Below are 19392 nucleotides of genomic sequence, written 5' to 3' on the forward strand. Positions count from 1 at the left end.
AAAAACAGCTTGCTAATTATTTTCCTTCATTTCAGATGCTTACTTCAACTGCTTGTTTGATCAGATTCATCTGCTCTTCTTGCTTTGCAAGCATCTTCTAGAAAAGCAAAGCCATAAACAGCAAGAGAAAGTCAGATAATTTATTGCTTAAGTAACACTGTACTATGTATCTAGGGGGGTAAGTCTTTACCAAGTGTGAATCTCTCAAAAGATGCTGCAGACATTTGGTATAAAGTGCACTGACAGAATCCTAGGAGAGAAAAGATAAAAGCTGTCAGATTCAGGTTAATGGGACTCGGAGGAACAAAGCTTAAATAAAGAAAGTCTTCCCTGTCTCAAAAGTGCTCAGTATGGTAAGAGTTTTAGCAATAATTATTGCATTTACTAAACAGTTCAGATAGTGAAATTCTTAAATGCAAATTACCACTTCCCCCTCCTCCCCTTTCACAACTCTAGGCTACTGTGACACAGAAAAGTTCACTAAGACAAAGATAATAGCAGCAGTGAAGTGAATTATATTTAGCAAATTAGACATCAGGAAGGAAGATACTGACTATGTAGTGGCGGAGGCTTTTCCTTTCATGTTCTTTAATTGTTCTATAGAAAGATCCTATGTATTTATCAAGTCTCTCACAGTGCCTTCCCAAGAACTCTCTAACATCTTCAATGTTTTTAAGCAAATAGGAGTTTGATGAAGCTGCAGATTCACCTAAAATAAAAGCCAAGAATTAACACAGAGTTAATATATACGCATGGTAAAATGCATTTTCTCCCTGCATATACAGCCAGCTTGTGTGCACTGAAACATTAATTCAGCTTATTGCACCTTTAACAAGAGCATTACCTTTAATTAAGAGAATTTAATGCATCACATTAGAGCAGGCTCCCCTGCTTTTTATGTCAAGTATTTATTCGGAATAGCTAAAACAGATTTCACATGGTTTTTTACACTGGGATAATTTACTACCACATGCACTCAGCTTATGAGTTGTGTAAGTCAAGCTTGAAAGTAGAAGAAAAGCACATTACAGTGTTGACTGAGTGCCCATGCAGGAAGTCAGGGTGCTTTAAGTGAGCTGCAAAAATCCCATCTTGGATTTTTACATAACCTATTCTTTATTTAGACATGCTTTCTCTGAACTGGAGAGCAAAGTTGCTTCATGTAACATTAAACCAAAGCCACTTTTCTTCTGAATAAGACAACTGAATCCCTCCTTCACTTAGAGCTCATGTTGCTTTTCCAAAATTTTTGTCTAGGCAAATCTTTCATTTGCAGTCAAAGGCAACCAACTAGTAAGAGGCTTAAATCATTCTTTTTAAATTACTTTTGAAATTAGAAACTCCTTCACTTCTGAAAGACTGCAATACAACTATATTAAGTAATGCCTATAAAAAATATCACAAGAATAATTTTTGAGATATAGATTAATACTTAGAAAATTTAAGGCTATATGAATGGCAGCTAGGTTGTTTTTTTTTCCCCCAGACAAACTTCCATACTTCCCTCACAGTACTACTTTCACTCTACCCTAGTACTACTTCTCTTTGCATTCACTTGTTTCAAATACTCTTACTTATTTAGGAAGACTAACGTTTTTATTTCAGAAAAAGCTGAAGCTTCTAAGCTTCTTAAGGAGCTTCTGTTCTTCTTTATTAGTAAACACAGATTGTTATACAAGTTCACAAGGACATGCTGTTAACATTCACAGTATTGACAGTAGTCTTGAAAATAGTGTTACAGCCTTAAGGAGCACTTCCAGTACAGGACAAAAATTAAGACATTCATCTTAATAAGTTGGGCAACCACCAGGAGGTTGCTACCTAACTCTGCCATACAGCTTCTGTCCCCCAATAGTGATCATGAAAGAATTTACCTCTCCAGTTTTTTGTGCATCTACCCTGCATTTCAAGACACACATAGTCACATTTAAGACTAAATCCCTTTTTTAAGCAGTCAGCACTAAATTGAGCACTGCTAAGAAAAATCATGCTGGAGTAAGTATTCTACAGGTGATTCTTAATTCTGCAGGATTTATGCCCCAGTCTCAGCACTAGTTTTGCCTGGCAGCAACTTGATATTTCTCTTCAGTAGCACACCAACATCTGGCCCAGCAAGCTGATAAATGCCAGGGGCTTTTAACCAAGCCAACACTTTCCAGAATGAACACATTTATTAAGCACATCAAACACTAATTTGCTCACTGTGCAAAGGCAGCCACCGAATTGGCACCAATACATACTTGAGCCTTCTGTTTTTTCCAATGGATGAGCTATGCACAATATACTAAAGCTTTCTTCTTTTTCATTGTAAAAGGTTTCCTCAAAGAGAACAGGTACCGAGAGATGATAATTAAAACCATCTCCTAAAATGATGAGGTTTCCTTGTATGAAGATCTCCTGAAACAAAATGAAGAGCAGACCAAGTGTGAAACTCTGCCCAAAAAAAAAGTTACTCTTTGGCTTCTACATTGCGTAGTTATATTTCCCAGGGGGAGAAGAGAAACTTGCAAGGCAAGAAAGCCCCAGACCATAAAATATCTCCATTCTCATGCTGTGGAGACACTGAAACGCAGGCTCCTTCAGTCTTCAGTGGCTGGCTGAACCCTGCTTACAGCCACTTCCTTCACAAACCTACTAGAGGAGGTTTCAGACAATCACCAAGACCTGTTTGCACATTTTAGAGCACTTTTAGTAAAAAGGAAATTAAAAACACCCAACAACTTCAGATCAGGACTTAACCCAGCTTTAGAAAAACACCACACACCTTGTCTGTATTTCTCATGCTTGGCTTTATTTTCCCAGCAACTCCAGTGAGGACATCTGGAATAGGAAGATCTAGATGGCAGCCTGCAAATTATCTATAGTGCAAGCTGTATGTCCAAATTCTCAGACTGTACTGCAAAATTACAAATGAAAACACTGGGACCCTATGCAGTGTCAGCCCTGCTTGCCTCTTCTGTAACCATTAGTTCACACAATCAGTCAGCAGCAGCAAATCACTCACTGGAGTGTCCCCAAGTTACATTCAGATATCAAAACAGAAATACCTTTCCATTTAAGGTTTGAAAATTTTCTTCCAGCGGCTTCAGAACATAAGATTCAAACTGGCAGGTAGAAAGACTGTTGCTTGAAAGGCTTCCTTTGCATGGAACTAGCACCTAAAAAAAGTTAAATCAGGCTTTAGAGAGAAATGCCATGTATTGCCAGCTATACATCAGTAGCTTTTGTCCTTTAGAGGCAAGCAATTAAATCAAGCTTATAAATATTTACTAGTAAACATATAGGAACTATAGGTGCTTTTATTTAAATAAAAAGGAAAGGCTACCACTAGAAACACAATTCAATAATTAACCCAGAAATTTCATTTAGTAACTTATCTGAAAAAAGCTGACAGATGCTACTGAAGCAAACAACACTAAGGGAAGTAAATTAAATCTTTAGCTACTTAGCACCAGTCACACAAATGACTTAAAATTAAGCAGCTAATAAAAAAGCAAAGTATATTTTCATACTAAAATGAAAATCCATCAGAAAGAAAAAATCTAAGATAAACTTCTTGGGTTTACACCAACAGATAAGCAATTTTGGACAAATTCTTAATTAGAAAGAAACAAATTTTATAATCAGGTAACAATAACCTCCATGTTTTATGGAGTCTCTACACACTTAATTGTGAATGAAGATTAATTGCAAAATACCCAGATCAGTAAATGTTAAGGACTGTAGTTTTTATTCCAGGCCAGTTTATTAGCTTTATTTTGCCACATAAAATGCTGTCAAATGAGTAACTGCTTGCCCACCAGGCATTTCAAAAGGTCAATCCCATTTAAGTTCTAAACTTGTGAGAGAATACATAACTTCAGTTCAGAGAAAGGAAAATAAGCTTTCTGCAGAGCTTAGAAACAATACCAACCATAACTTTTTACTACCTTGCAATATATCAAGAGGGCCATATTAGTAAATAATGTGCAACTTAAACTAAAGATTGTTCTGCTTCATTGCCAGGTTTTGTAGGCTTGAACTAATCTTTACATGTTTCCTAGCATACATATGATTTAAACTCAAATAGCTACCATTTACTAAGCAGCTTTTAAATACACTTTTTTATACTTACAATACCATGGAGTTCTGCAACTTTGCTGCATAGATCAGGACGTCGCTTCTGAATGGCCAAATAAAAAGGATTTTTCAAGATATCTTCATCATACATAGCCATATGGACTTCAGATATTCCAAGGAGATGTTCTAAAACACATACAGAGAATGGTTGATGTATCATACGTGGTACCTGCTAAAACATAGTATTTGGGAATAGCTAGGGGCAGTTTGATTCTCCTTGTCCACAAGGAAAAAGCAGTTTCGGGTCTTGATGTAAGCAGCCAATGGCATTGCTTAACTATTAACTACAGTTACTTAGAAGTTATTCAGACAGAATAATTTTCATGATTATACACTTCCAATCACACAGTTATCCCCAATGTCTCCTTAGGCCTTCCAGGTGTTGGAGTCTAACTGTGAATACTGGAGAGGAGAAGTTAAGATCAGATTACCACTTTGATATACAAATGAACTTCTGCTGCTGAGATCTACAACAAGCCAAGAGACAACAGCTTTTTTACAGCAGATTCCACTGCACCACAGGACATTGATGCTGTTGCACTGTGCCCATGTAAATCTTAAAACTCCCCTGTATAAGGATTACTAACACACATCAATGAGACATCCAGACAGTGTAACAGAAACCCTCGTGTAAGGCAATCCTCAGCTTTCCAGGGAAAGTTAGAGAGGTACACTAAGGATAGATGAACAACCATGTCATAATTAAAAAGCCACCATGAAATTTATCATCATTTGTGGTCATCTCTACTCCCATGAAAACAGTCTCAGTGATTTGAGGTCAGGCTGGTAAGTAACATTTGGCCAAACAGAGAGCAAAAGAAAGACTGGAAAGTGAAAATCCAACCTGTAAACATTGGAAATGCTGTCATTAGGTGTCACAGTGCCCTGGAAAAGATAATCCCTAAGATACCAGACTCTCAACTGCTTGCTTCCTCAATTCCAATTCTCTATGACATATCCTAGCCACAAGGGCAGGAAAAACCCTATCAGGTCCTTCCTGGAAAAACTTCAGAATTTCTTTTTTTTAACAAGAACTGAGATTAACAGGCATACAAATGCTTAAATAACAAGCTTGCTGTATCTTTCCCCTCATGCAGCTTCCCTTAGTAATCAACAGAAGCTGTACAATTTCCTTATACAATTTCAGCTCTATATACTAAGAAAGGGTGAGCACAGCTAGAGACTTTAATTTGAGCACACCACCTTTACATAATCAGTATCCCCCTGTTTCCTCCAATGCAGAATTACTCCTACCACATTATTTGTTCAGTGTGAGCTCACTGTATGGCAGTTCAAGGGAGTGGAAAAACATACACCCAATTCCATTGATTCCAGAGAGCCTTTGAGTTTCAGCCATGCCGTCAACTGATCTACAACCTGGTAACTGAGCTGGGCTCTGGCCCCTCCTAATCAGGCACAAGCAGAGTTCCCTTAGAGAGCTAAACACAAACACAACCAGTTAAAGCTACAAGTCATTTCCATATAAAGTTATCACCAGTTACAGCTTGGACAACCCCAGCCTGAACCACTGAAGTCTGGCAGTGGCAGGCAACTGCCTCGAGCAGTTTTCCTGCATAGTTCCAGACAAAATGGTCCATACATTTTCAAAGCATACAATAAGACCAAGAGCTTCTATGAAAGATTACTTACTCAGTGCTCCCATATCAGCACAGCTATGCAGTTTGCTAACACAATGGGGAAGAAAATGTTTGCTCATTGACAACTTCAGAAGACAAACCAAGTTGAGTAATTAAAGACTGCAAACCTAGAAAAAGTCCACCTTAATCCAAGCTCAACACGAGCCAGCAACCTGCATCTGAAGCTTTGAAAGTTAGCCATGCCTTGGGCTCATCCCCCTGCATGGGCAGCAGGTCAAGGGAGGGGAATCTGTCCCTCTGCCCCACTCAGGTGAGATTGCTCCTGCAGAGCTCCCTCCAGGCCTGGGGTCCCAGCACAAGGACATGAAGCTGTTGCAGCAAGTCCAGAAGAGAAGGAAAAAAATGCTCCAGGGGCTGGAGCCCCTCTGCTCTGGAGACAGGCAGAGAGAGCTAAGGGGGGAAGGGAAGGCTCCAGGGTGACCTTCTTGCACCTTCCAGTACCTAAACAGGCTGGAGAGAGACTTTGGACAAGGGCCTGGAATGACGAACAAGGGGAAATGGCTTCCCACTAGAAGAGGGTGGATTTGGATTAAATGTAAGGACAAAATTGTTCCTTGTGAGGGTGGTGAGGCCCTGGCACAGGTTGCCCACAGAAGCTGTGGCTGCCCCATCCCTGGAAGTGTCCAAGGCCAGGCTGGACGGGGCCTGGAACAATGGGGGATAGTGGAAGGTGTCCCTGCCCATGGGAGGGGGGTGGAATGAGATGAGCTTTAAGGTCCCTTCCAACTCAGATCAACAAATTCTATAATCCATGATCTGTCCTACCACAGTGTCTGGGTAAACAGGATGATCACCAGTAATTCCACCACATGATTACTATAAAGATTTTTTGGCAGGCAGCTGCAATCCAAGTTCAAACTGTGGACTTCTTCTTCAGCCAGTGCTGGGGGAGGGAGAAGAGGCAGCACAAGCCCTGTGGCAGGTCTACTGCAGGAACACAGATGTCTCATTGTTGATCTGCACAACAGCAGGGCTGAGACACCTTTATGAGCAGGACTAGTTAGCTACAAAAAATCCTGCCTGCTGAACATCTGGCTAGGCCACAATTCCAAGTAAGTCTTAATTACTGCAGCTTGCAGTCCAAACATGACTCAGTGACAAATTAGTATATATAACTAAATACAATTTAGCATAAGTCAAGCAGAGCTGTATGTACACACATGTGCAACTTGCAAAATAGTTTGCCGCAGCAAGACTAGCGTCCCACGTGCTTTTTTTTTTGGATGGTTTTGGATGTTCCCATCCTCATCACAGGAGATGAACTGACTGGAGAAGAGCCTGAGGTAAGGAAGGCAAAGGAGCCCTGTAAGCAGAATCCAGTCCATGGAAGGTGGTGATGTTTATAATTAAGGAACTGCATGAAGCAGGTAAGGATTTTTTTCCCCACAGGTGGATCAAGCTTTCAGTGAAGGGCATTTTTCCCACATCTAAGTAGGCCTTAACTGAAGAAAACAGGCTTAGCTTACAGATCAGAAATACCTTTCAAAAGGGAAGATAAACACATGGCTTGGCAAAGCTGTCAAGTCTCTCACATTGTAAATCTCCAAGAATGCGTCAGACAAACATTTACTAGAGGTGATAGTGGACATAACGAAGCTGTGAGGGTGGATTACATGGTCTCTTTAGACACTTTCCAAATCAAGCTTTCATTAATGTAGTTGTCCCATTGAAGCATCTTCATCTGCCTTTAGTTTGGTGAATTCATGTATCTGGCCAAGCAGCAGAAGATGAGACTGCTGTGATCCTCCCCAAGACAGTGATGGAGAAGCTGTTAGCACATCACATACTATGTCAGGGAAAAAAAAGCACATTGACACAAGAAGGCAACCAAGCATGAGACTGCAGTGCTAAAACTGCAGTGCACAAATGTCTCCCACAGCTTTATTGCCAGCCTTTCAGCCTAACAAATCTTCAAGTCCAAAAACTTCTTCCCATAACAGGAGGGGAAGGGAACACATACCATAAATCTTCCTTATCAAAAAACCTGTATCTCACCACCAAAAAAAAAAAAAAAAAAAACAAACCACCAACTGATAAGCTTTGTCTAGAAAGAAATTTAAAGTAACACTTCATTCCCTGGCAAAACAAGTGGAAGAGATTTACGTGAGGAGAAGTTCCCACAGAAAGCTTGACTACATGAAGCTTGCTGTCTGACTGACCTCTTAAATCACTGTCTGCACGTGAAAAAAACATGAACAGCTGGAGTACTTTAAGAATCATTGCTGATGGACCATCATAGGAAGAGTTTGAAATCATCATCTTCAGTTCCTGGTTCATGAGTTACACACCACAAATAACTATTTTTAAACATTTAGTTGCAGCCACAGATTCTTTTACTACAGAACTACTGACAGGGTTGAATCACACTTGGAGGTCCAGCAAGGAGTGAAAAGAAACTGCATTCAAACATTGAATTCTGGCATTTCACTTACTGTAATGCCCCTAAGGTGCCATTGGCATGCTCTACCCCAAGAAGGAAGGTAAAACTTCTAGTTCACACGGTATTTGTCACCCTCCTTGAGCAGAGCAGATGGGAGCTCTGAACTGCTCCCCTCATGCATGTTCCTACACAGCAGGAAACAACCCCCACTGGCCACATTAGTACTGTTTTGAAAATCACAACTCTCAATTTCCTTCCCTTTTCTCTCTTACCCCTGCAGCTGTTCAGTGTCTCATTAGGGGATAGCCATCATATCTGATTAAAATGTGGGTATGAAAAACAACAGGTAGAATACTTATTACCTAAGACAGTCTAGTTACTATATTCACTTGGCCCTCCAACCTCTCACAGCATTCTCCAGCAAGACAGAAGTGTGGATGTAGAAACAATCTAAGTCATCAAAATCAAAAAAACAAACAACACCAAGAAATCCGAAACAAAAAACCAAACCAAAAACAACAACGACAAAAAAGCAAACCGAAGGAATTTAGTCTACATATTCAAGAGAGTACATTAAAGCCTCCCCAAAGCTCAGGCATTTTTGAGATTAAGTCAATTTCTTTCCACCCCAAAAGTTAAATGCATCTGAAAAACACTGGCTAATGCATTGTTGTAATTCCAGGAACACATCAGAATTCTCCATTAAGAGTTTGTTGGCAGAACACAACATCCAGCTTCAACCTAATTTAACTTGGGGGTGACACAGACTTACTTTTCTAGTTGCACCTTGGACAGCTTTAGATTTACTGAGAAAACAGAAAATACACAAAGCCTTATATACATTACCAGAACTGACTAATGCTTAACAGAATGCTCATTAAAACTATCAAAAGCTATATTTGCTATGAAGTTCACTAAATTCTATCATGCTGAGCAGTAAAGCAATACTCGAGTACTAATGTTATGTAAAAGGTTTAAATTGAATCACTTCAGTGTATGGCTTCATGCCTGTAAACACAGAAATAGCTCAAATTGCTGGAAAAACAGAAGCTAGCTGGATCAGACAGACAATCTAATAAGCATTATGTTACAGTTTAAAAAAAACCCATAATCATAATCTTACAACAGACAAATCCTCTCTAGATCAAAAGCAGAGTGATAATTCTAATGATATAACTATGGTACAAAGGACAGCTCAAATGAAAAACATGGAATCTGAGCATGTCACTGTTTTCTCTAAAATACTGGAAATGAAGCCTAATTACATTCAGTACTGAAAACAGTGAATAGGAATAAATTCTGACAGTTCATTTTGTCATTGATGGTGTTTTCTTTTAGAGACGAACAAGTGAGGGACCTTTTCCAAAGCTTGCACGTTTCAGTTCCTTTTAAGAAGTACCTTGAAATTTAGACAAACAGCCATGAAAGCAGATGATGTCATTGTACTTGCATTGTTACTTGACAGTTACCTCATGTCCATATTCAACTTGTACAACTATTTACTCAAACCTTAGGCACATCATCTTCTCAACATCCTGCTACATCCCTACTAAAGACTTAGCAAAACACACTGCAAAGAAAATGCCTTTCATAGCAGAATGAGAGACTGTGTATACAAACACTACATAGTCAATGCCGAGCAGCATAATATTCTGTGTTTTCACCATGGCATTTTAATGATAATTCAGCAGAACAAAGTAAAAACAGCTACCAAAGTTAGTAAAAATTATTAGCTTAGTTCAGTAACCTGAAATGTCTCCAGGACAGCAAGTTAGGATGTTACACTGGGATACTAACATCAAGCACCTCTGTGTCCTCTCCACACGCGTCCAGGTTCAAGGAAGCAGAACGCCATGTTCTCCAAAACCTTCAACATCAGATCTATTAGCATGGCAAGAAGCATAAGTTCACTCAATTATACTTTACCAATACTGTCAAGTTTCACGTGACAACATCAACTTAGCTCACAATACCTACAACAGGAACAAGTAAGGCTTAGTAACTTGATATTTGCTGAAGTGCTCAAAATAATGAGTAAATGATAAGCGACTCATTACTCAACTAAAAGTTTCTCATAGCAGCAGAGAAATACACGTACAAACTTTATCAGAAATGCATAATTCTAGCAAACCACACAGCTCCACAAGAAAAAAAAAGTAAAAGGAAGCAACTGTCCCCAGTTCTGATTTTTTTTTTTTTTTTTAACAGAAGTGGTTCCCCCACACACCTTAAGAGCACCACTTGTTAGAAGGAACAGCCAAAGGTGAGCATATGTTAGTGCACTTTACAAGCAAACAGGAATCTAACATTGGAATTTAAGTAGTCTCAGTCCAAAAACTCAAGTTACCACTACAGTCCCTGTTTTACCAGTGCTATTACTCCTCAGGTTACTCTGCTTCTGGGCAGAAGTTACGATATGAACCTGAGTTCTACATCAGCATTCATCTCAAAATAAAAACAAATTGTTTCTGAGCATTTAAAAAACCTAAAGGATGAGTGTTGAGCATCCTATGAAAAACACCTGACACATTCCAGTGCACCTTGTTCACCACGAGGTAGTAAATAAGTAATTCTATTCCTATCCTTTTAAATTCAGGTTCAGCTTGTACTGATTTCTATGAAACTGAAGTATGCTGGAGCAGCACCTCTGAATTATCAGATTACAAAGTGGTGAATTCACATCAGTCAGCTCAAGGCTAACTAGCAATCAGTGAAAAACTAAGTTTTATCATCCCAGAACACCAGTCTGGAAGAGAGGGGTCATGCGCATTCCAGGAAAATGCTAATTTCTCTCACCATCTTCCTTCCAGGCACACATTTCTTCCACTGAAGGGTTAAGAGCTGGCACAGGATCTCATGGCTTGGGTCTTGCCTCTACCCAACACCCCTCAAGCCTTTTCTAAGCCTGGCAACTCTGGCCCTGCTCCCACTGCTCCCACCCTCCTTGGACAGGCCTCCCCCAGACCATGCAGCCCTGGCCAGTACCAAGCACATGGGCTTGTACCAGATCTTGCACAGCTTCTGATGAGCCCCTCCTCAAACTCCAGAACTGAGTTCACTCATGAAAAGTTGTAAGAAGGTTCACCCTTTATATTTTAACAGAGCATTTGCACCATCATTTGATGTGGACACATTTTTACTTGGCCCAGACATGAGGGCATGAGGGCCCAGTCAATCACTCCTTTTCCCCAGAGGAAGAACATTTCAATATGTGTGGATCATCGTTCAACAGCCAAGCTTCCCACTTCTATCCAGTTACTCCCACCTATTCAAGATCATCCTGCTTGTCATTAGCCTAGTATCAGGTACAAGCTGCATTCTCTTTTCACAACAGGGTAGACACTAGATTCCCATTTCTCACAGGTTTAGAAATCCACCAGAGTGGCTGCAATGAAGTTTCATTCTTTGTCTTACCACTACTGAAACTGCATTACATTCTCTGATGCAGCTCTGAGCTACTCAAAGCAAGCCCCAGAACAAAGTGCAAGTGCTGTTCAGTGAACCCCCAACAGTTACAAGGAACATTTAGAGGGAGAATATTAACAACAAACACAAAGTTCCCAAAACAGCTTCTCAAACAAGGATGATTCCTTCAAATACTAGTGAGTGGTATTTAAGGTCACCTCCTCCTCAGGCTCTCAGAGGTTTCAGCACTTTGGTACTTCACTCCACTCCACCCTCTGGAGGGGAGGGATAAATTCTTATGGAGTTGAAATAGACAGAGGTCTACTTAAGCCAAATATTTTCATTCATTTAGGTATTGGTGCAAGGGTAAGGAAGGCTGGAAAACGATTCAGCAGGTAAGCTCTAACTAGTAAAATTTAACCACCACTGGTGTATAAATGCTACACAATGCAACATGTAACAGCCTAATTAAAAGCCTCCTGAAAGTAAACATCATGATACAGAAGTATCGCTCAAACATTCCCCCACAACATAAAGTAAGATTTTTGCTGTGGATCAAATCCCCTCACTACTTTGCAAGCAAAAAGCTTAGAAGAAGGCACATCACAGAATTCAAAGAAGTGCTTAGTTTATCAGTGATCAGGGGAGGGAAGGGGTTAATGTCACTTTTCGTTTTTGCTGTATTTCATCCTTATTTCCCTTCTTCTTTTCATAGTGGCTTCAAGCTTTCCCAGGCCACAGCAGTCTACAGACCAAACTTAGTATATGAGCTTACTCCAAAAGCCCCTCAGATAAGGCTTACCAATCATTTAAGCAAAACAAACGTGCATTTACCTAAAATTCTACTTGAAAGTATTAAAATGAGGCTGTAACATTTAATTAGTGACGTTCAAGATGCCACACAGAATACTTTGCAAACAGTTTTAAGAGTACTGCACAGTAAGAATATGGTCATTAACATCTATTGCAAGAAAGCTTTGCCACAGAACCAGGAAATACATTTCTTCTACTACTTATTATGCTGCTTCTTAAGTCAGTTCTAAGGATTTTTACCTCCATCCTAATAGCTTTCCCAGGATAGTATTTGGCTAGTCAGCATCTTGTTTGAAAGCAGTATCAAGATGTGGATTTTCAGAACATCATGCCTGACTGACAAACAACTGAATTTTAAGAGTTCCCACAATCTAAGCAAATTGTATAACTGCATGCAGCTGAACTTGAATTAGAACAAATCTAAATAACAGGCTCTTCCCACATGACACACCTAAACATGTACTTAGGCATGACCTGATACAGATTATGACTGCTACTACCTTCACGTTTAAATAGTCACATGTTCCTGAACCAATACTCCCAGGGACTTTCAAAGAAGTGGCTTCCAGGTTCTCACACAACTTCAGTGCTCTGTGGCAGATTTTAAACATCGATAAAACAGACACACAAATATGCATAATTTAGTCAGCAATAAGCTTAACAATTATGTCACATAGGACTCCAGATTCAAACCCAGAGCTAATCCTTTTTCCACCTGACAATGATTAAGCAATTACAAGACTTCACTCACAATCAGGTCAAAATCATCCCTGTTTCCTTATTCCTACAAGGAAACAGACATGACTGGTTTGCTTCTTTTAGGCTACCAACATTTATTTTGATAGAAAGCTATTCAGTTTAGTTGGTAGTTATTTGATAATCTACACAAATTTAAGAAGCAATTTCTTCCACAGGTAGCAACCTGCTGCAGAAGTTATGCAGGTTTTGGAACTAGGGCCAAAATTAAAGCAAGACAAAACATAAACAAACAAAAACCCCCAGTCAGTAGAGTCCAAGCTACCAAAATCCAAAAGGAGGAACATAGTCTAGACAAGACTCCTCAGGCTAGGCTCAGCAGCAGAAAGCCAGTCTGCCTGGACTCTGTTCCTCATAGCAATTTATCTTGCTCATAACACACATCACCCTGCAAGGGTAGTGATAAAAGATAAGGGAATGGGTCACGCTCCCCTTCTTGTGGGACTCTTGAGGCTTCACAGCTTTTTCAAGCTCCTGTAGCATCACAAAACCACTCAGCTACCCACAAACGCTGGGGCATATGCAGTAGCATACGTTGTGACAAGCAAGCTCTCCAGGAGCCCACTAGAGCAGTCACATCAGGTGCTAGACACAACACAGCTCAGTTCACCAAGTGGCACTCCACATTACCTCCGTCCCTCTGGATGCACACACGAGCACGGCCTAGTACCCATCAGTGTTCACCGTGCTGTACCCAGCACACTGCCAAGGGCAGCTGGGGAAGCATCGCTTCTGACAGTGACAACTGGCGTGTTTCCTGCACTTCCTGATGTGCAGTTGCTTGACTTGAGCTAACTGCAGGTGCCCTGAACGGATCGCACGCCGGCCCTTCCTACGGGTGACAACAGCAAGCTCCTTCCCCAGCCGGGTCCCGGAGCGTCTGCGACACATAGGACAGCCGAGGGGCCGGGCAGGACCAACCTGCCGTGCACACTGGGGCTCAACACCGCGAGGACCGACCCTGCCGCAGTGATCATTGACCAGGGCCATGTGTCCGCACGGCCCGACCCCGCTGCGGTCCGGCCAGGGCAAAGGCCGAGCTGGCACAGCCCCGCCGCCGCCCAGGCCGCGGCCGAGCGGCTCCCGGGGCACGGCACGGCGGGCCGGGAGCGCTCCTTGGTTCCACCCCGGCGGGACGGTCCCAGCGGGAGCCGCAGGCAGCCCGGAGCAGGAGCGCTACTCACACAACACCACCGCCTCCCCGCTCCCCGGCCGCAGAGCCGCTGCCGCCCGCCTCCCCCGCCGCTCCGCGCCCCGGCCGAGCCCTACCGGAGTCCAGGGCGGGCCCAGCACGGCCACGCGAAGCCAATGGCCAGCAGCGGCGGGAGGGAAGCACGCAAGAAGCTGAGAGCACCGCGGAATTGCTGCCTGCGGAGGCGGAGCCTGCGAGGGCTTATAGGGCCGGGCCGGGCGCTCCCCGCCATGTGACCGCGCGGGCGCCCAGCTGGGGCGAGTTAAGTGGCGGCGGCGGGGACCGCCGGCTGCCCGGCTACCGTTCCCCAGAGCTTTAGCCTTGGCTTTTTTAATTTCATATTTTTTTCTCCTCCACCCTCGGCGCTTAGCACTTTTCAAACAGCAGCGCCCCGTTGAGCGCGGCGCAGACCCAGCCGCCCCGGTGGCGCTGCAGGCGGCGGTAGCGCGGGGAGCGATGCTGCCCGCCCGCCGCGGCTCCCCGCTGCCCGCCCGGGCTCCTGGAGGCGCCGGCACCGCCTGACCAGCCGGGTAACGGGGTGCTGGATGCAGGCGCGACCCGAAGGCAGCACTTGCCATGTGTGCTGGTAGCGCCCAGCTGTGGCAGCGCCCGGGGCCCAGCACCGGGTAAGTCAGGGCGGCACCGGGCACGGCCCCCACCGCCACCATGGTGAAGGAGGAGTGCAAGGCGCTGCTGGACGCGCTCAACAAGGTGACCGCCTGCTACCGGCACATGGTGCTGACCATCGGCGGCACCTCGGACTCCCAGAACCTGCGAGAGGAGCTCAAGAAAACCCGGCAGAAAGCTCAGGAGCTGGCGGTGGCCAACAGGAACAAGCTCACCACGGTCCTGAAGGACAAAAGCGTGAGTAAGGAAGATAAAGCCGAGTTCGAGAGGCTATGGGTGATTTTCTCCACGTGCCTAGAGATCCTGGAGATCGACATGAGGAGAGCCCTGGAGCTGGGCCACGAGTTCCCGCTAAACGTCCCCAAAAAGCACCTGATCCAGACGGGCATGAGCGGGGGAACCTCCGGCGTGGCCGCCCGCGCCATGAGCGTCCAGAACATGAAATACGAGGCTGAGCACAACATAGACGTGGTGGATTTGAAAGACCTCGAGAACGAGATCAACCAGGTAGGAGAGATGATGTACGAGATGGAGATGAAGGTCAATGTCCCCCAGTGGACAGTAGAGGCTAAGCAAGACCCAGGGGCTGAACTGAAATCCACCATCAGCGTGGGTGCTTCTTCTATTGGCATGATCTCTGTGGAGGAAAATAAATCGTTCTGCGATATCAGCAAGGTTCTAGCTGGGATTATTTTCACTGCTGTGCTCATTATCGCCATTGTCCTGGCAGTGTGTGTGGTAAAACTGTCTTAGGGTGGTGCAAGCTCTGACACAAGCAACCCTCTCCAGCCTGTCTCTGGAGTGTTTCATGCCTCACCTTTACTTTCAAAACGTGTCACTTGGATGAGCTGAGAATTTAAAACGAGCACTTGAAAGAACAAAGCAGAACTCCTGCCTCTCGATGTCCTAAAACGTACTATTTGCTTCTTCATGCTTTTTGAAGAAAAGGGATGCAAATCAGCCTGCAGAATAGAATGTCTTCGTTTGCTGGACTTGTAACAGTTAAGCGAAGTATCAGGGTATTATCACTACTGACTGTAACAGGGATTTGCCTGCTATTAATAGATCACTATTCTCAGAAGCCTGTGGTTTTTGTTCTTCACTAGGCTCTGCTGTTTGCTGCTGGTCACTGTTTACAGTATTGGAGAGTAACATAAATTTGAAGGCTATCATGGGTGTTTTGTCTGACCAAGTGAAGAGAATACTTCTTTTTTCCCATCAAATACAAAAATATTTATTGAGTGGAGGAAAAGGGTAAGGATGAAAACCCCAATAAAGGAATGTAAGCAACCTCTATTTTAGACAAGTTAATGGTTGGGGAGGGGGGGAGAAAAGAGACCCCTGATTGATACCGAGTACTGTTTGTTGATTTAGACTGGCTTGTACAGAACCCAGTTGCATGAATTGGCACAGCATATGTGAATGACTAATCGCTTTCCAAATCCAAATAGAAAAAAGGCAGAGTTGCATATTCAGAAAAATACTAGCAAGCCTCATGGTTTTCATTCACATTTACCACAATTTTATCTTTCCCTGCAGAAAGGCTGATTCTTGCTACTGGTTCTAATTTTTCTTTCTGTAGCAGCAGCTTGCACTTCACGATTAATTATGAAAACAGGAGCAATGAATCTACCCACAGCAGTTGCAGTAACATTGGAAAATAGATTTTAGCAAAAAAAAATTAAGTTAAAGCAGACCTTCCCAACGGGATCCCCTCTCCTGTTGACAGGCAGGGACTGATGCTTGAATGTGTACAGTCACATTTCTGCAAGTTCCCAAATTGCAGAAATCCAGACAAAGCTAAAAATGTGTCTCAGTTTCATACCTCAGTCATGTCTGATTAATCATCTGGGAAGCAGGAAGCCTGTAGGATAGGTCCCATTTGATAACACTACAATTCTGGGAGGGAAATGCAACAGCATAAAGCTTTCCAGTGCTTCCCTGTGGAATTTACATTTAAATGTAAAACTGTGGGAACTGACAGTTACTTAGCAGAGAAGCTTTACAATATTTTGTAAAAGGATTTATGTGTTATGGTATTTATTATTTACTTCTGGAAATACCTTCTAGTGCTGTGAATACACGTTGTCCATTCAGGAATGCTTGGTACATGTGCTACGGTGCCATAGGTGTATGGGGCACTCCACAGCCAAATATAAAGACCCCATAATATTGGGGTCTTAAGAAGTTATTTTTCTTCATTGATTATTATGGGCACGTTATCAAAAAGTAATAATGGGACATGTTTTGTGAACAGTCTTCATGCTTGTTAAATAAAATTGACAACATGCATGAACACCTAATATTTTTAGTTAAGAACTAAACATACTTCAAAAAACTGCAGCAAACAGTTTATTCTTTAAAAGAACTGAATTTATGGGGGGGGAAAAAAGTGTATTTGAATCTGGTCACTTGTAGGTGAGAAAAAAATAGTGGAGACCTGAATTCAAAGCTATAGATTATCCTTATGTTGAAGGATAACATGAGTTCTGCATCCAGTCTAACTCCATTCTCTTGGGAATTCAGAGTGCTACAAGACAACTCTACGTTCCTTTCTGTTGTGTTTCACTCATTCCATGGGATATGTTTTATGTGTAGTTAATCTATGTCCCTAGAGATCCCCGACAGCTTTATAACTAAGTCTGTATTTATCAGTGCTACAGGTCCAGCCTGCCTAGACATGGTGTAGTTGCTGAGTGTTCATTTAAATTGGATGATCTCCTTCAAAATCACAATGAGTAAACATATTTAAGGAAAATACAGCAAAATCTGCAGGAGATCATACCTATTTGGATTGCCACCACTTGTCATTAAGGATCTGTGGATATTTCCACTCTTTGCACTCTCCTTTCACTTAGTTCACGGGAAGGTGGAGAAGCAGTTGGGCTCTATTCTGTGCTTCCTGAAAACTCCATTTACCTTGTGAAATCAGACCATTTAACCACATGTCAAACCCCAAGTAATGAATGCAAGTCTGTTTTCTGGTGGATAAGTAAATGGTAACACTGACAGCATTCATTGCCTTTATCTTGATATCTTCCACACACCTAACCACAGATAAACAGTTTATCCATGCTTATTGATGTAGAAGAATTTTTAAGAATAGGTCATCTTCAAAAGCAAGCCTCAGTGAGTGGGTAAACAGTAAGTTTTCACTCCACTGCTTTTTTTTTTAATTTGGATTTTTTGCTATAGGATTCAAAGAATTCATATTAATAGCCTCTAAGTATATAAGTCTTGCTTTATTATGAATATGCACACAAGTACTATTTAAAGGATTGACCTTGGAAAAAGAATTTTCAAATTGTAAGACAAAGCTGGCTACAACTTAATTCATCAGTAGTTTGTTCCTAAAAAATCTGTATCACCTTATATTTAGACTATCTGAAATTAATAGATTAAGTAGAATTTTAAGAGAGGATTGGCACTGTCTACAAGGATAAAGTGCCTGCCATTCATCTCTGTTGGGGCCCCTCTCCCAGGGCTAAGCTGAAAAGATACCTCCCTAACATCTCCTACACGTGTTCGTTCCACCTGACAGACTTTGGCACAACACTGCACAAAACCAAAACAAAATGAAACCACCATTGCCCAAAAGTACTGAGGCTTCCTTTAAATGAAGAAATATAGATTTGCAGTCTTCATTTTTTTCCCCTACTGAAATGCAACTGGAAGGAGACTGGAAATGTTATTTTGTAAGTGAAAAATGGGAATTCATACTTCAAAATACTCTATATTGAAGCAGCATGATGAAAAAGCACATACTCTCATGCTGATTGCTGAGAATGTAAAAGAAGATGGTCATTGCTTAATTAATATCAGTGTTGATCTACTTCAGTTCTTTTGTTTTTATTCACAGAATACACACATTAAATTTGCTGTATACTAAAATCTTACTCCTGACTTGAACTACACTGCTTTTGCCTGTGCATGGGTGGTATTTTCTACACTTTGAATAATGCAAACCTGTTACTGTCACTATTTATTTAACTTAAAATAAAGTACCTCCTTATAACTTACTGGTTTGCTTGCAGCAGTAATTCAAACCAAACAAAACCTGTTGGAGCAAGTCCAGAGGAGGCCATAAAGTTGATTAGAGGGATAAAGCACCTCTTCTGTGAGGAAAGGCTGGGAGAATTGGGATTGTTCAGCCTGGAGAAGGCAAACTTTGGGGTGACCCAATAGCGGCCTTCCAGTGCCTGAAGGAAGCCTGCAAGAAAGATGAAGAGAGACTATTTACAAGGGATGGAGTGACAAGGGGGAATGGCTTCACACTGCCAGAGAGTTGGCTCAGATGAGATACTGGGAAGAAATTGTTCCATGTGAGGGTGGGAGGCCCTGGCACAGGTTGTCCACAGAAGCTGTGGCTGCCTCATCCCTGGAAGTGTTCAAGGTCAGGCTGGACAGGGCCTGGCACAACCTGGTCTTGCAAAGGTGTCCCT

General features: G+C 42.2%; 2 protein-coding genes across 8 annotated transcripts in view; one reads left to right on the forward strand and one right to left on the reverse strand.

The window, feature by feature from the left end:
- ANKRD27 (ankyrin repeat domain 27) overlaps positions 1–19392 on the reverse strand; it is a 55075-nt gene that overhangs the window by 28479 nt on the left and 7204 nt on the right. For 4 of the 7 annotated variants that reach the window (XR_004242557.1, XR_004242555.1, XR_004242556.1 and 1 more), the window contains 6 exons: positions 4115–4245; positions 3048–3158; positions 2241–2397; positions 555–709; positions 191–250; positions 44–97 (listed from right to left, as the gene is read on the reverse strand). Coding sequence is in view for 4 of the 7 variants with exons in the window: in XM_032121653.1 (XP_031977544.1) it covers positions 44–97; positions 191–250; positions 555–709; positions 2241–2397; positions 3048–3158; positions 4115–4216 (639 nt within the window). In the remaining 3 variants the exon portion in view is untranslated. Of the gene's footprint in view, positions 1–43; positions 98–190; positions 251–554; positions 710–2240; positions 2398–3047; positions 3159–4114; positions 4246–12615; positions 12724–14315; positions 14358–14400; positions 14498–19392 lie in introns of those variants that run through there. The other 3 variants (XM_032121656.1, XM_032121655.1, XM_032121654.1) reach the window with 3 other exon arrangements.
- RGS9BP (regulator of G protein signaling 9 binding protein) lies at positions 14548–18969 on the forward strand. Its single transcript, XM_032121659.1, has one exon. It carries the CDS (start codon positions 14990–14992, stop codon positions 15701–15703), a length of 714 nt encoding a protein of 237 aa, XP_031977550.1. The 5' UTR covers positions 14548–14989; the 3' UTR covers positions 15704–18969.

This window comes from Corvus moneduloides, chromosome 12, assembly GCF_009650955.1.
Source record: "Corvus moneduloides isolate bCorMon1 chromosome 12, bCorMon1.pri, whole genome shotgun sequence".
NCBI classification, from domain to species: Eukaryota; Metazoa; Chordata; class Aves; order Passeriformes; family Corvidae; genus Corvus; species Corvus moneduloides.

Excerpts from the sequence above, each read along its gene's own strand:
- RGS9BP (XM_032121659.1), top strand. The coding sequence starts at position 14,990 with ATGGTGAAGGAGGAGTGCAAGGCGCTGCTGGACGCGCTCAACAAGGTG.